Here is a 13,932-nt window from a genome sequence, read left to right as displayed (position 1 = left end):
CCTGACAAAAAGATTTTCCTGTGCTAACAGAATTGGGAAGCCACGTTATAAGGGACTGCACCAATCAACAAAGCAAGAGTCCCTTACCCAGTGAATCTCTATACACACAGGATTTAAATCCAAGTCTTGTCACTAACAATTACAGTGATACTGGGAGCTGGAACAGGACCTCACCTGAGGCAGAATGATAGTCTTGGAATTGTCAGCCCACACCACTTCCACCTTACTGCTGACATCCACACGAGCCACCTGTCCAACCGAAGGCTGTGGAGACAAGAGTGGTTTGTCAGTCCCTTTTCTTCCCCAGGCACTTCAGTGCAGAGCAGGAAGGATTTCAGAAACGTATTTCCCAGTTGGAGAACCACTTAGAGCAACACCTGCATCCTACGTACAGAAACCACACAACTCTGCCATGGAGGTGGGGAGAACTCCTCTCCACAAGGAGCAGGAGGGCTGGTCTGGCAGCAGATCCTGATTTTTGACAGGACCAGTGGCCTTGCAGTGCCAGCAAGGGACAGGTCCTCCATGGAATGGGGGTGCCCTCTAGTGGGGTGCCCTCAGCCCCCCACAACACCCAGCACCAGGGGCTCCCCAGAGAGCACAGACATGAACAAACAAGCCACAGTTGTGCAGGGTGTGCAGGCAAGGAGCACCTTGCCCTGCAGCAGGTTATTTAGGTCAGCTGAGCAGGCTGGGATATGTTTCATGCTGTAAGAGCCACACTACACCTTTTAACACTTTTTAGGGCAGCAGGCTCATAAGCTGGAGGTCTCTCCAGGGGTGTTTCTCCTTTGCCCAAGGAGATCAATCAGCTCAACAAAATTAACATGAACACAGTTCAGTCACCATAATTGAACCCCAGTCTTCTGTTGCCACGTGAAACCGGTTTAATGACAAATCCACCTTCACGGTGGCTCAGGAGCTCACAGAATATCCTTTTATTACAAGTTACTCTGAAATCCTAAGCAAGAGTCTTATGAAAAGCCCTCAGGCATATGTTCAGCTCGTCTCAGCTTCACTCTTGCTCTGCTGCAGACTGTCATCAAGGTCAAAGGATTTCAAGGTTACATCTCCACCAGACAGAGATCTGATGTGTTACTTATGACAGCAGGGGACACCAATACAAAACCATGCAGAAGCTAGGGAGTTTAGGATACCCATGTGGAGCTTAAAGCCTTCCTACTGACTTTTCCAAGTGTCTCCACCAAGAGCTGGTGACACTGCAGTGACAGCACAGTGCCCAGGACCCACCTCGTCCTCCCTGGCGGCGGCTCCGTCGGAGTTGCCGATGCGGATGACGATGTCGGTGGTGCGGAAGCGAAAGTCCGGGTGATCGGCGATGTCGTACACGCTCACATCCTCCTCCTCCCCGATCAGCTGCACCAACACAGTGCAACACATCAGCCCAGGAGGCTGCACTGACCCCCACAACACACCTTCAGCACTCCTAAGCACTCTGGGTTTTATTTTGTCCCTTTTTAGCTGCTTCAACAGCCTGCTACTGTCCCTCTTTGTCACCTCATGCAGTAGCAGGTGGATCAAGGAACAACATGAAAGGAAGCAGATATTCTGTCTCATCTGCTCACCCTCACTTTTACCTCAGGATCCATGTCAGCATGACAAGGAGACATGCAACCAGTGTTTTAGTCCCTTCTGAACACCCAGATCCCTCAAAGCAGCTCACTGGGGCCCAAAGGCCAAGAGTTTACTTTTGAAATGATCCAAGGCAACAGGAAGTATACGACAAAAAAATGTTATCATTTAATGGGAAACACATTTCCTTTGATTTCTCCTGGAGAAAGAGAGCTAGGAACTCACAAATTATGAGAAGTAAGTGGAACACAACCCCAGGCCAGACTCATGTTCTGCTTCTGCATGTGAAGGGCTCTGTCCAGTTATAACAATGTCATTTGGCAGGCTAAAACAAAGCAGTGTCAAGGCCTCCTCTCATCTCCAACTAGACTGCAGACTATCAAGACTCTGGAAAGGACAACATTCCTACAAATCCTAAGAAAAAGGCATTAGGGTAACTATGGGCAATAGTACCTGGCAAAGGCAAGCACAACAATGTGCAATAGATTGATCCTCTTTCTGTGAACCATGCAAAGACATGGGGAGGAAAAATTCTTATAGTGAACTCAAGAAATCAATTGTGTGACAACCTTAGCAAAAATCTTCATCCATACCATCATCCAACCTGATGATACCACGGGATGTAAATTATCTGCCTGGTCTTTGCTACCTCACAGGCATCTACAAATATGAAGTGACATCACCTCTAGCTAAGCCTCCCAGGCCCATAAGCACTGTTCCCTCTCTCAAGGAGACACAATTAATGCAGAGCTGATTTCCAGGCTTATCTATGTTTATCTGTCAGGCTTGTGTGATTTTGTAGCTGCTTTCTTTTAGCTGGTTGCAGTGGGCACTGGCTCCTGCACTTACCTCCACATCATCTCCACTGGGTTTCAGCTTGAACCACTTCACCACACAGGTACGGCCAATGTGGTCCCCAGACTGCACCACTCCATACAACCCAGGATCCTGGGAGCTCTGAGCTTTTGGTCACAATGGTAGGGAAGAAAACAGAGAAATCAGGCAAAGGAGCACAGACTTTCCTCAGTGACTGAGACTGTCAGCTCCTGGGCTCTCATGGCTGAAGCCTTCCACTTGTGAATGGCATGAGGAAAAACACTTCTTCCTACACAGTGAAAATTGTTGCCAAACTAGAATGGTAGAGCAGGAGCTGAGGGATAACTTTAGTTTCCACAGACTATGTGTAACCCAGAAGACCAGTCAGACTATTACTCATCAGAAATGGCTACATAAACCAGCCTTTTATTTATGCCTATTTCCTGCTTCCCAATCTGAGTGTCTTCTAGTCCCCACTGCTGAGGGGGTCTACCCTTGCTAGAAAAGGAGCTGAGAGCCAGATGGTGTCATCAATATTTCATATCTAAAAGCTGTAAGCGTCCTTGAACTTGTCCCCATGGCCCTCACTAGCATCACCAACTGGTTTGGTGAAGAAAAGGGACTCAGGATGCCTCTGGATACCAAAACTCTCCATGAAAGAAATGTGAGGGTCATGATAGAACAGCCATAGAGAAAACAGCCTAAGCTGTTTGTTTCTCCCCTCACTCTGGGACAGAGCTCAGAGCTGTTGGCCCTTTCAAGGTGGACAATCCCTGCTCTGCAGAAATACTGAAAATCCTAGTTTGGCTCCATGGTATTTATTCTTTCCACATCCTTCCTGTTGTCATAGTTCAATTTTGGTATGTAAATAATAGTTCTCTGCCATTCCCACCAAGGTAGCTGAATCACTGCTGTTCCTGTCAGGTGCCCACCTCAAACCAGCACTAACAGCTACAGAGCAAATTAGGGGATCCAAACTGAACAATATTTTGCAATTAAGAGCATTGTTCTGACACCCAATACCTCTTTTGTCCACCACAAAATCGCCGGGGCAGAACTCGTTGTTGTCCAGGTGATGCACAGGGATCAGCTCATTGGAGCGGATGTTTGTCTCCACGGTGCCATCCTGCCACATCACATCAGCTGAAGTCATCGTGGTCACCACTTCCACAGCAACCCTGGCAGCACAGAAAGGCAAGGAGTTACTAAAGGGAACATCAGGGATCAAGATGGACCTCAGTAACAAAGGTACATCGATCAGCAGGCTGGGAAGAAGTCAGGACAGCCCATGGACACAGTTGGTTTTGTTTTCATGGGTTCTCAACTCCTGCAGGTGTTACATTGCTGAAGGAGGACTAACTTTCCAGGGAGCTCCTGCTGAGTTAATTTTTATTCCTATGGAGGCAAATTAACATCTACTAGCACCCACTTTCTGCCCCTGACAGAAGCATGACAGGAACTTCAAATAGTTTGAAGAAGCTTGAGATCTTCTCCTGTGGAGCACCTTCCAGCCTGACAGCTTTGAGGAGCCTTTGAAACTAGAACACCACACAACTGGAGAGATAAATCATCACAGCCCTTCCAGAGAGAAAAAAACAAAACAAAAAAGGCAACACATTGAATGTGGGTAAAGTAAAAAGATTTTGTTTAAAAGAGAAAAATGTCCTTCCCAGCTGTTCAAACACATGCATGTCTCTGTAGCTCAGAAATTACATCCAAACATGCCACAATGGACCACATGCTGGTTCTCTCCTGTGAGGTTTGCCAGGGATGCCTGAGGAGGTAAAGCCCTTGGGATAGGAGGGACAGCCCAGCTAGACACTCTTCTAATGAAACCTCCACTAATTTCATCTCTCCTACGCCACAGAACAAAGCAAATCCCACAATGGCTTTAAATCTTCCCTTTACTTTGCTGACCAGGCCTTCCAGAATAACACAAGTGCTGGATTTATGTTGGTTTCAGAACCAAATCAGAAAGATGATACAATGGGCAAACACAGCTGTTTGCCACCAGTCCTGTTTTTATGGATGTCAAAGAAATATTTTTAAGTGGAAACAAGATGAAGTTTTTAGTAGGGCTAGCACTCAACAGCAGAAATTATTACAGGAGGGTATGTAACAAACTAAGTGTGTGTGGTATGCAACAAGATGGTTTCTGGGGGACATAGGACATGTGCAGCTGAGGATGGGAGTGGAAAGGCTGTGCAAGGAAATGAAGTACTCCTGTCTGCAGCAGTGGCTTCAAACAAAAATCAAGACTTGATGTTAATAAAAATCCCTGTATACCCTCACTAAAAGATATCCAGAAGTCTGTGTGCTGCACAGAGAGCTGCAGCAGGTCACTCACTGATGGCAAAGCCACATGCTGAGCTGGTCCCTGCAGCCAGCCTGCCCAAGAGCTGACACATCACATGTGGTGACTAAGTGCAGGCAGCCCGAGCACTCGGCGTTTCTCAGCAGTGCCTGGCAGAACATCTCTGATGGCCTCAGCACCCCAGAGGAATCTTCAACAGCACTGGCCCCTCACACTGAGCTGTGCCCAGCTGCCACATGTGCCCTTCACAGCATCAGCTGGGAGCTCTCACTCTCTGCTGAAAAAGCCTCCTACTCTCTGTGTCATGGTTGTCTCTGCATCTCCTTGTATGGAGCTCCCTGATCCAGCTCTGCAATTTCTTGGGGCTGCCACAGGGATTTCTCCCCACTGCCTGTGTGGTGCAGGGAGCCACCAGGTGCCCTAACTAAGCCCTCCTTAGCACAACCTTCAGTAAAACAGAGACACTCAGTGGGGGAGTGAGACATGAAAAGTGAACTGAGAATCTGTTCCCAGGAACTCTATCACACACTCCCATTTTTTCTCACACTTGGATACTGCTCTGCTGGGCTTTGTGACCTTCAAATCTAATTTCTCCACAACTCACAAGGAATACAAGAACCACTCACAGGCAAGGCTAAATACCTACAAAAATGCAAATGAAGTTCATGACATTCTCAAACTACTGGATCTCTAGAATAATCTCTGATAATGTCACTTTCCTGAGAGAATTCTCACATGTTCTTTTGTACCTGTTGATGCACAATCTGTACACAACTAAGCAACTCAGGGAAGCCAGCAGATAGGCAGACCACTTGTCAGATGTCCTTGCATCCCACAAAAGTTTAAACATTCCTAAGTTAAAGGCAAAAGCTGTTGGGATCCAATTTTATCTAGAAATGGGCAGATACATGCAGTGCTCCCTCCCCCAAGTTACTGAAATAAATTCCTCCAAAGCTCTCAAGGAGTGAGTGCAACTTATTCATTAAAAAAAATTCTAATACTAAGAAGTACACTGCTGGCAAAAATTGCAGATCTCTGCAGAGCAGAGTGAGGATAGCAGAGTCCATGGCAGCATTACCACCTGCCAGCTCAGAGCTCCTTGCTGCTCTGGAGACAGCTCTCTAGGATAAGCTGTCCATTCCCAGTGTGGTCTGTCCTCAGCCTCTCTGCAGAAGCTGCCAATAAGGTAACCAATTAGTGTCATGTTTAAGCTGTGTGATCTTTATTCACCTCTTTCCCTGCACACAGAGTCTAGCACAGCACAGATATGCTGTCAATGCCCGAGGCACAGTTGAAATGGAATAGCATCAGTGTCAGGTCACATGGCCACAGTTTCATCAGAAGCTGGACTGAGACCAAGCTGATTCCACACAGGCCACTGCACAGTCACCACAAGATAACTGCTGTCAGTTACTACCAAGCTGTGCCCAAACTCCCCATCACCCGACTTCAGGTGGTGCTTTACAGCTGAGCACTTGGGGAAAGGAGATTTTGGCAATTACAGGTGGGTGTGGAAATCCAGCTCACCTGTCTCCTGGCTTAAACTCTCGTGAAACCTTGGTCTTCTTCTTCTTGTGCTTGCGCTTCAAGTTTTTGATGGAAAGGGGGATGCTCTTCTTGCGGCAGGTGCCACTGCCACTCTGGGACGAGGCAGTGGAGCTAGCAGAAGAGGTGACAGAACTGGTGTCATCAGTGTCATCAGCTGCCTCATCATCAGCATCCTGCTCCATGGACTGGAGCCGGTAGTCAGGCAGCCCTTCATCCTTCAGGAGAAAGGGAGGCTGCGGCTGTCGCGCTGCTCCTCCGCCCTTCTCCTTCCCTGTTTCTTCAGGCTGCTCCTCCTTTCTCTCCCCAGGACTTGGTGCACTGTTGGAGGAGTCATCCAGCTCACACTTGGATTCAGGCTTAAGCTCTTCTGATTTTTGCTCAGCAGCTGCAGCAGACTCTTTGTCAGGGGCTTCACCGGTGCCCTGAGACTCTGGGGAGCACGACATGATCTTCACAATCTGCTTCTTCAGCAGCCGTCTCACCTGGAGAGAGCAGATGTGGGTCAGACCTGTGCCTGGACACTCAGCAGGCTGCCAGCCAGCCTGGGGAATGCTCAGCTTTGTGTAGGAAAAAACAGCACCCATGGGGCTCTGCAAATTTCACCTGCACCAGACTGGTGCAGACACTCTGCAAAGCAGCATCTCACAGTGCTCTGCTCAGGAGCAGCACTGCACTAGCCCAAGTAAAGTGAGCTTTGCTCCTTCAGCTTATTTTAAGCATGTTTTGAACTTTTTTGTTATGGGTCACAAGAAGCTGCACAAGTTACTCCATGTAACAGGCACAGACATGCAGAGAGGTCACCATCCAGACACTGATGACATCCTGTTATTCCAGGAACACCAGGGCTCTACAGCGAGCAGGTACAGACCATAGCATGACTCACTTGGCTTAGGAAGCAAAAACAACTTCCTTGTTTCACTGTAGCAGGGATTTAACTGAACATTTCAGCTCCATGAGAATGCTTAGGAAAACAACATGTTTTTAAATCCCAACTGTCAGAGCACACTTGACCCCTGCAATGTGACACTTCTGTGTTGAAGCAATGTTCATGTTCTCTCAAGGTGTAGCTGCATGCTTCACCCAGAGCAGTCAGACTGCTCCACAAGGTGACTTCCCTGCTGGCAACAACAAGCCATTACTCTTCACAACCATTTCAGGAGTCACATTTCAGATCACATGACTACCAGGAAGATCTCTGCTTTAAAAGCCACAGTGACCACAAATCCCTAGAGAAGTCAATGTCTCCCTCGACCCCTCAACTCACCTTTTTGGCAACTGATCCTTCACCCAGGACACAGTTCCTCTCTGGACATTCACAGGTGATTTTTGCAGGTTCCACTTTGTCTGGGAACACGTAGAGGCACCTTTCCCCAAGCTGCCTTTGGGCATGGTCAAAGCACCCCAGACGCTTTACCCTGGCAGAACAGGAGAGCCATGAGCACAGAACAGTAACAGAACCAAGCAGTGCCCAGGGCTTTCACACAGCTGGCACAGCCTCACACCAACAGTGCTGCTTCAGGGGGGGCAGAGCACCACACCAAATCATTTCCAGGCACACATTCTAAAGGAGAAGGGGGAATCTCACCAGGGACAGGGTGGGGATACCAAGGGTTTGGGTGGGACATAAGTTACTCTTCTCCCTGTAGATCCTCCATTCTCCCCAGAGAGCTGCCAAGAGACATTTGGGGTTTTTTGCTCTAATTTTTTGAGAGCTGCTCCCCCTCCAGCACATGAGCTCCAGGTAGGACCCACGCTGACAGTGCAGCTGCTCGTGTGATTTATCTTTTGAGCTTTCCCAGCCCATTGCGGCAGCTGCAGCCTGCAGAGGGCACCAGTTACTGCCTCAGCACCAGCCCGGGCTGCAGCCGCACCCCTGAGCCCCACCCCAGCCACACACGGAGCTGCAGCCTGCTCCAGGCAGGACTCAAAGAACAAGGGAAGAAGCAAGCTGCTGCCAGACACCACTGTGCACCTGTCAGCTGGAGAGAACTTGGCATTAGGGGGATGCTTGCCCTCGTGCTGGAAACTCAAGTGTCTGCTAAACTAATTTGGAAGTTGTTCTTTTGTATTTTTGAAGCTCTGGGATATGCAGACATGTGACATGGAAAAAAAAAAACCTGCAAACAGCAGCATTGTGTCTCTTCACTTTGTAGTCCTGTCACCCACAGTCTGCAGGGCCTGAGTGCTGAGAGTGAAAAGGGGTTTTCAAGGGATCTCACCTGGACAGCTTCTCCTGGCTGATTATCGAGGGAGGAGGGCTCACACTGTCAGTACCTCCAGGACAGAAGCTCTTAGTGATCCAAGTAACCTTGAGTTCTACCACCTGTACCTACAATGTAGTGATAGCAAAGGCAATTTAACATTTCAGAAACTTTTCCAGACCAGTGTCTCAGATCTGAAAGTTTACACACGAGAAAGTGGCAAACCTGCTTTTATAATTTAATCTGGGCAAGTGCAGTTTCACCACATCCAGGACAATCACAGTGCCCCCATATCCTGACCCCTGACAACAGAGATTCTACAGCTTTTAACTCCAGGCAAAGACAAGTGGCTTGGGAAGGAAGATATGGTACATAATAAATTAGCAGTCCAATGTCACAAAGAGATATGCTAATGGACTTGGAGCTGCTCCTTTAAGCAAAGAGTCAGCAATATTTCTCCCTTTCTGGACAGCATGCAACATTAAGTTTCAATAGATGTGCTCCTAGTGCCCTAATGATCAATATACTGCCCTCTGAGTGTGCTGACACGTGATCACTTCACAGGGTGCCAGCAGGGACCCTTGCTAGGACACTCAGAAGTCCTGCCAGTCCCCAGTGAGTAATTTGTCACCTCAGAACACCACAGCCACAGCACATTTGCTCTTGGGAGGTTACCATGGCAAGCTGACTCTGCTCCAAACAGCCAGCCAGGGACCATGCAAGGCAGAAGGTGGCCATGTGTCAGGGTGTCAGTCCTTACCTCTTCCACCACCACTCTGAACTTGCTCTTTGTGCTCAGAACAGGCTTCACACCCGAGAGCCACTGTACACTGGAGAACACTTTAGATGGCCCAATGAGGACTTGTCCAGGATAAAAGCCATATGAATCATCAAAGAAGAGACCCTGTGGGAGAAATGGAGGGAAGAAAAACAGCATAAAGGACTTTAAGATTTAATATTGCAGCATTTCCCTTCCCTCTTTTTTGATAAGTAAAATTAACTATAAAGGTAAAGTCTGCAAGATGCCCATCTCCAGTAGCTCGTCCTCTCCTGAAGGCAGCCCAACAGTTCCTATAGCAACCTGCTCTGTCACATCCAAACAGGACCAGGACTTGGTGCAGGAGAAGCAAAGGTACTTGCAAGGAACAAAAGATGCATATTTTCACACAGGTTCTCAGTAACAAGGTAGCCAAGGTCAGCCAGGCAAGGACATCTCTTTTTCATGCTCTAATTCAAACACCTACATCTTTCAGAGGCAGAGGATGTGTGCCTTCACTCCTCTGCTTGTCAAATTAAGTGTTTAAGTACTAGTCCTGTCTCAGGTGGATTAGTTAATATGACAGTTCTTTGAAAATAAAAACAGGACAGTAAACACAATTGCTTTCCTAGAGCTCCTTCCCACTGATAGTGAGATCCAGAGTGTGGGGGCGGACAGAGCAGTTTAGGGTAGATAAAATACTGAGCACAAAACTGCATCATGTCTTGTAATTTGTCAGAAAGGATAAGAGCAGTGTGACATGATCTGAGTCAGGTAAGTATCTAACACACAGCAATTCTGAGTGCAGGATCAAGACAAACACTGGAGACAGCCTGTGATTCAGCCCAAACTGTGACTCCCCAGAGGACTCTGCACACTTTAAAGGCAGCCGACTCAAAACAAGCCATCTCAAAATCGAGTAACCAGAAGCTGAGTGTTGCCACAACATCCATTTAGCAAGCAGAAAATACACAGTACAACCCAAAATAGCAGAGACTGAGGTGCTGGGGGATATTGAGCTACAGACCACTCCTGTTCTGTACAGAACCAGAAAACCACAGCAGCACATCCTATTGAACTGATATTCCATTTACTCTTCAACAAGCTGGCATCAAGTTTTAGCAGAAGTGCAGTTTTAGATCAAAGGGACCTTTGCTTTGAAGGCTGGGAAGGATAAGAGCTCAGTGCTCTGCTAGTTCCTAAGAATCACACGTCATCCTCTGTCATCTCCCAACACTGCTGCCAGGAGTGCAGCAAGGCCCTTTGCAAGAACAAGCAAGCTGTCATCAGCCTTTGAAGGTGAGAGAGGTTAGAGCCCATCACACAGCAAACTGTTTTACCCAAAAGCCAGCAAAATCTTCCCTGCCATGTGATTTGGAAAATGCCAGTAGGGTGGCAAGTCTCCATTCAAAAAACACCATGGACTGCATTAACAAGAGACATTATTTTACATGACCTGAAAACCTGCTTCTAGCAGAACACCTGTTAAACAAAATACCTTTTTCCAGAAGAGGGACAGTTTATAAAAGCAGTAAATGGAGCAAGAGCCTTTAAAGCATGTGCAGATAGAAGGAGCAGTGAGTGAACTGTTTGACACCAGCCATCTGACAGAGTGTTACACAAGTTGTTTACAAAGAAACCAGCTGGATGTATCAACTGTAATACCTCCTCAAACCCTGCTCAATATTGACATTACCTTTAAACTGTTACTGTAAGTGACACATTCTTAGGATTAATACATGCCTGTGAATTTTCCCTCCTGCACAAAAAGTTCCCAAGACAAAGTAGATCAAAAGGACACTCAGGAGAGGCAGCAAACTCACCGAGTCACTGACGTGGGGACAAACGTCATACAGCTTGGCTCCATCTTCCGTGCTCATGGAACACCTGCAAAGCAGACAGGACACACATGGTCACACTTCCAGAGCCATCCACCCCAAAAGCAAACAGTGCCCAAGGAACTAACACTGCCTGAGCACGTCTGGCCATGCACCCAGCAGTGTATCACTGAACTTTTATGGTCTAAAGAAAAACTGGTTACAGACAAGCTGTAAAAGGTCCCATTTAACATGTAAAAAACCAAACTAAGTAACAGGCTGGGTGCTGGACAATATCTGTCTGCTGCAAAGGTTCCATTTGTTACTCATGCATGTAAAGAAAATTTGGCCTATTTCCTTCAGTAATAGCTTCATTTCCAGAGTAAGTTCTTGTGGCATTTCAAGTGATCCATTAGGAAGAGGTTTCACAAGCAGTAGCTCACTTTACACAGCCGTGCAGGAGCTGGTACAAGATTCCAGGCAAAGTTTTAAATTGCATCAGTAACTGCAGGCATTACAGAGATGTGTGGCAATTTTTCACTCCTAGTCTAATGTACACTTAAGAACCTTCCAGCCTGGGTTAACTGCACAGTAACACAAACACTCAGATGCATCCACCAATCATCTGCTACAGCTCCCACATCACTCACTTCTTAGACACAGAGCTGGCTGCAGGATTGGGGATTTGACTGTTGTGTTTAAAACATCAATGTCAACACCCAATTTACAAGACATGTGAGTTATTCCCCAGCTGCCAGGTCCATACACCTCTTGGCCCTCCCCTGGTTCCTTCCCTCCCTTGCATCAAGAGTTTGTTGGATAAAACAGACCACAGTAACAGAGTGAACACAGTGTATTCATAAGGGTTAGCACACAAGTCACTGTCTCACAAGTAAGAGGAACAGCATTCAGATCCTTCCACTGTCTTTCCAGAAATTTCACCATATAGTTCTTTCAATATCTCTGGTTAAATCTTTCTCTAAACTTTGGACTGTTATCATTCATTAAAAAAATCAGTGAAAAAGAAAGCTGTTATATCTTGGGCTTTTAAATCTTTTCTAAAAGCCATTAGCCTGTAAACTTCTGCCATTTCAAAGACTTTTTTTTAAGGTTGGAATTCTCCCTGCAGCTTGGTGAAGCTATGCTCTTCTACTGAGAAACAGTCTGGAACAACCACCCATCTTAAACAGCTACTTTCACAGAGGAGAAGCACAGTTTAAATAAAGACCAGTGTGCTTTAGCTCTGGAGCACTGATCTGATGGGATTGAAAAAAATTGTCACCTTTCAGACTACAGCTTTTCCAGAGTATTGTCAATGAACCCCAATGTTTTCAGAGAAAGATTTATTCTTTTGCTCTGCATTTGAAGATATGCAAGCAGATAACTTATCATTCTGTAAATGAAGCCCAAACTGATTGTGAAAGGCAGGGAGGGCAGTCTTCCACAGGAAGGAGAGAAGTACCTGGCTCCATTGGAGAGCTTGAGGATCACCTGGTTCTTCAAGTCATAGACCTTTCCCAGCCAGCAGTCATAGGCTATGTAGTCACCATACATGAAAGGCTGTGATGAAAACAGGAAACAAAACTTCATAAATAATTGCTGTAGCTGGAGCCAATTTTTATCACAAAGTCTAATTTTTCATCCCAGAGGAGTTCACACCCTATAGTCTTCCTGGGGGCTGAAACTAGGGATGAGTTATGACATTCCTGCTCCTCACTCCCAAATTATCTTTATCTCAGAGGAGAAAGAATGATGAAATCCTACCCTACCTGGTCTCTGGAAACCAACTATCCACTCAAAGAGAGAAACAGATATATTTGAGACTGTTTCAGCTCAACAGAAACATGCTTGATTCATCTCAGCATTTTTATAGTCTGTTAAAACAGCAGTGGTGTCACAGCTCAGCAGCTCTGGGCCACTGCCATGGGCTGCCCTGGTCAGGCTGCCACACCAGCATTCCACACTCTGTGCAGTTGTCACACAATTTAATGTCAGTCTAGCCCTTCAATTTGGTCTCAGCAATGTGATGAGAAACACAGAACAGATGGGGAGACGAGGAGATGCTGCATCATCTTCTGCCAGGGAGGTTGCTTCAGCAAGTTTAAAATAAAACCAAACTGCAGATGCGTCTTGTACAACATGGATGCTTCGCCTTCAAGAGAGACTTGAAGTACAGCAGCATCCCTCCAAACTACCATGTGTATTTTGGCTGTGTTCTCACCCAGATATGCTGCAGGTCTTTGCTGTTGACAGGGTAAAGGATGCAGTTGGTTCCCACCAGCTTCACAGCACACTCGATGTTGACGTCAATTACAGTTCCACACTGACTGTCCTGAAAACACAAAAGGGAAAAAAGGTTTGTTACCTAGGGAAGGTCTTTCACACAAATGTATGTGTTTTGTGTACATGTCATAAGTTCACAAACAAACTTTAAGACTAAACTCCCTCTTACCCTTCAGGTCCTTGTTCTGCAGGGGCATTTCACACAACATTATGTGAGCTCAGATGATGAGATCACTATTACAGACCTGTAGTGTTTTCTTCCCAGTTAGAATCTGAAATAGCTGCTGAAGCAGAGACTCCTGCACCTGGTCAAATAAGACCATGCTATATCAGGTGATTAGTATTCACCTGCTTTAAAGTCTGCCTGGCTTCCAGCTCCACAGGACCACCATGCAAGTACTGCCTTGAATCAGCAAAGGCAGGGGTAGATCAACAACAAAACAAATTCTTTAAAGCTGCTGTGACTTTAACTCACATAATTTTTCAGAACATTATAAATGGTCTTTATTTTGTGTCCTACTGAAAAAAAAAGAAAATCTGGCACCTGTGGTCCAATGTCAAGGTTCACAGCCAGATAATTTACAGCTGGTCCAATTATAAGAT

At 46.5% G+C, this 13,932-nt stretch overlaps 1 protein-coding gene across 1 annotated transcript in view; it reads right to left on the bottom strand.

The window, feature by feature from the left end:
• Positions 1-13,932, bottom strand: part of UBE2O (ubiquitin conjugating enzyme E2 O) — a 61,380-nt gene that overhangs the window by 10,354 nt on the left and 37,094 nt on the right. The window contains exons 3-13 of the mRNA XM_033076666.1: positions 13,268-13,378; positions 12,509-12,606; positions 11,053-11,116; positions 9,233-9,376; positions 8,491-8,600; positions 7,536-7,686; positions 6,251-6,753; positions 3,433-3,587; positions 2,443-2,555; positions 1,252-1,377; positions 175-264 (exon numbers count right to left, since the gene is read on the bottom strand). Coding sequence (XP_032932557.1) covers positions 175-264; positions 1,252-1,377; positions 2,443-2,555; positions 3,433-3,587; positions 6,251-6,753; positions 7,536-7,686; positions 8,491-8,600; positions 9,233-9,376; positions 11,053-11,116; positions 12,509-12,606; positions 13,268-13,378 — 1,665 coding nt within the window. The remainder of the gene's footprint in view (positions 1-174; positions 265-1,251; positions 1,378-2,442; positions 2,556-3,432; positions 3,588-6,250; positions 6,754-7,535; positions 7,687-8,490; positions 8,601-9,232; positions 9,377-11,052; positions 11,117-12,508; positions 12,607-13,267; positions 13,379-13,932) is intronic.

This window comes from Catharus ustulatus, chromosome 20 (genome assembly GCF_009819885.2).
Source record: "Catharus ustulatus isolate bCatUst1 chromosome 20, bCatUst1.pri.v2, whole genome shotgun sequence".
Classification (NCBI taxonomy): domain Eukaryota; kingdom Metazoa; phylum Chordata; class Aves; order Passeriformes; family Turdidae; genus Catharus; species Catharus ustulatus.
The sequence above is the reverse complement of the archived record's forward strand: the minus strand, read 5'-3'. Positions and strand labels throughout refer to the sequence as shown.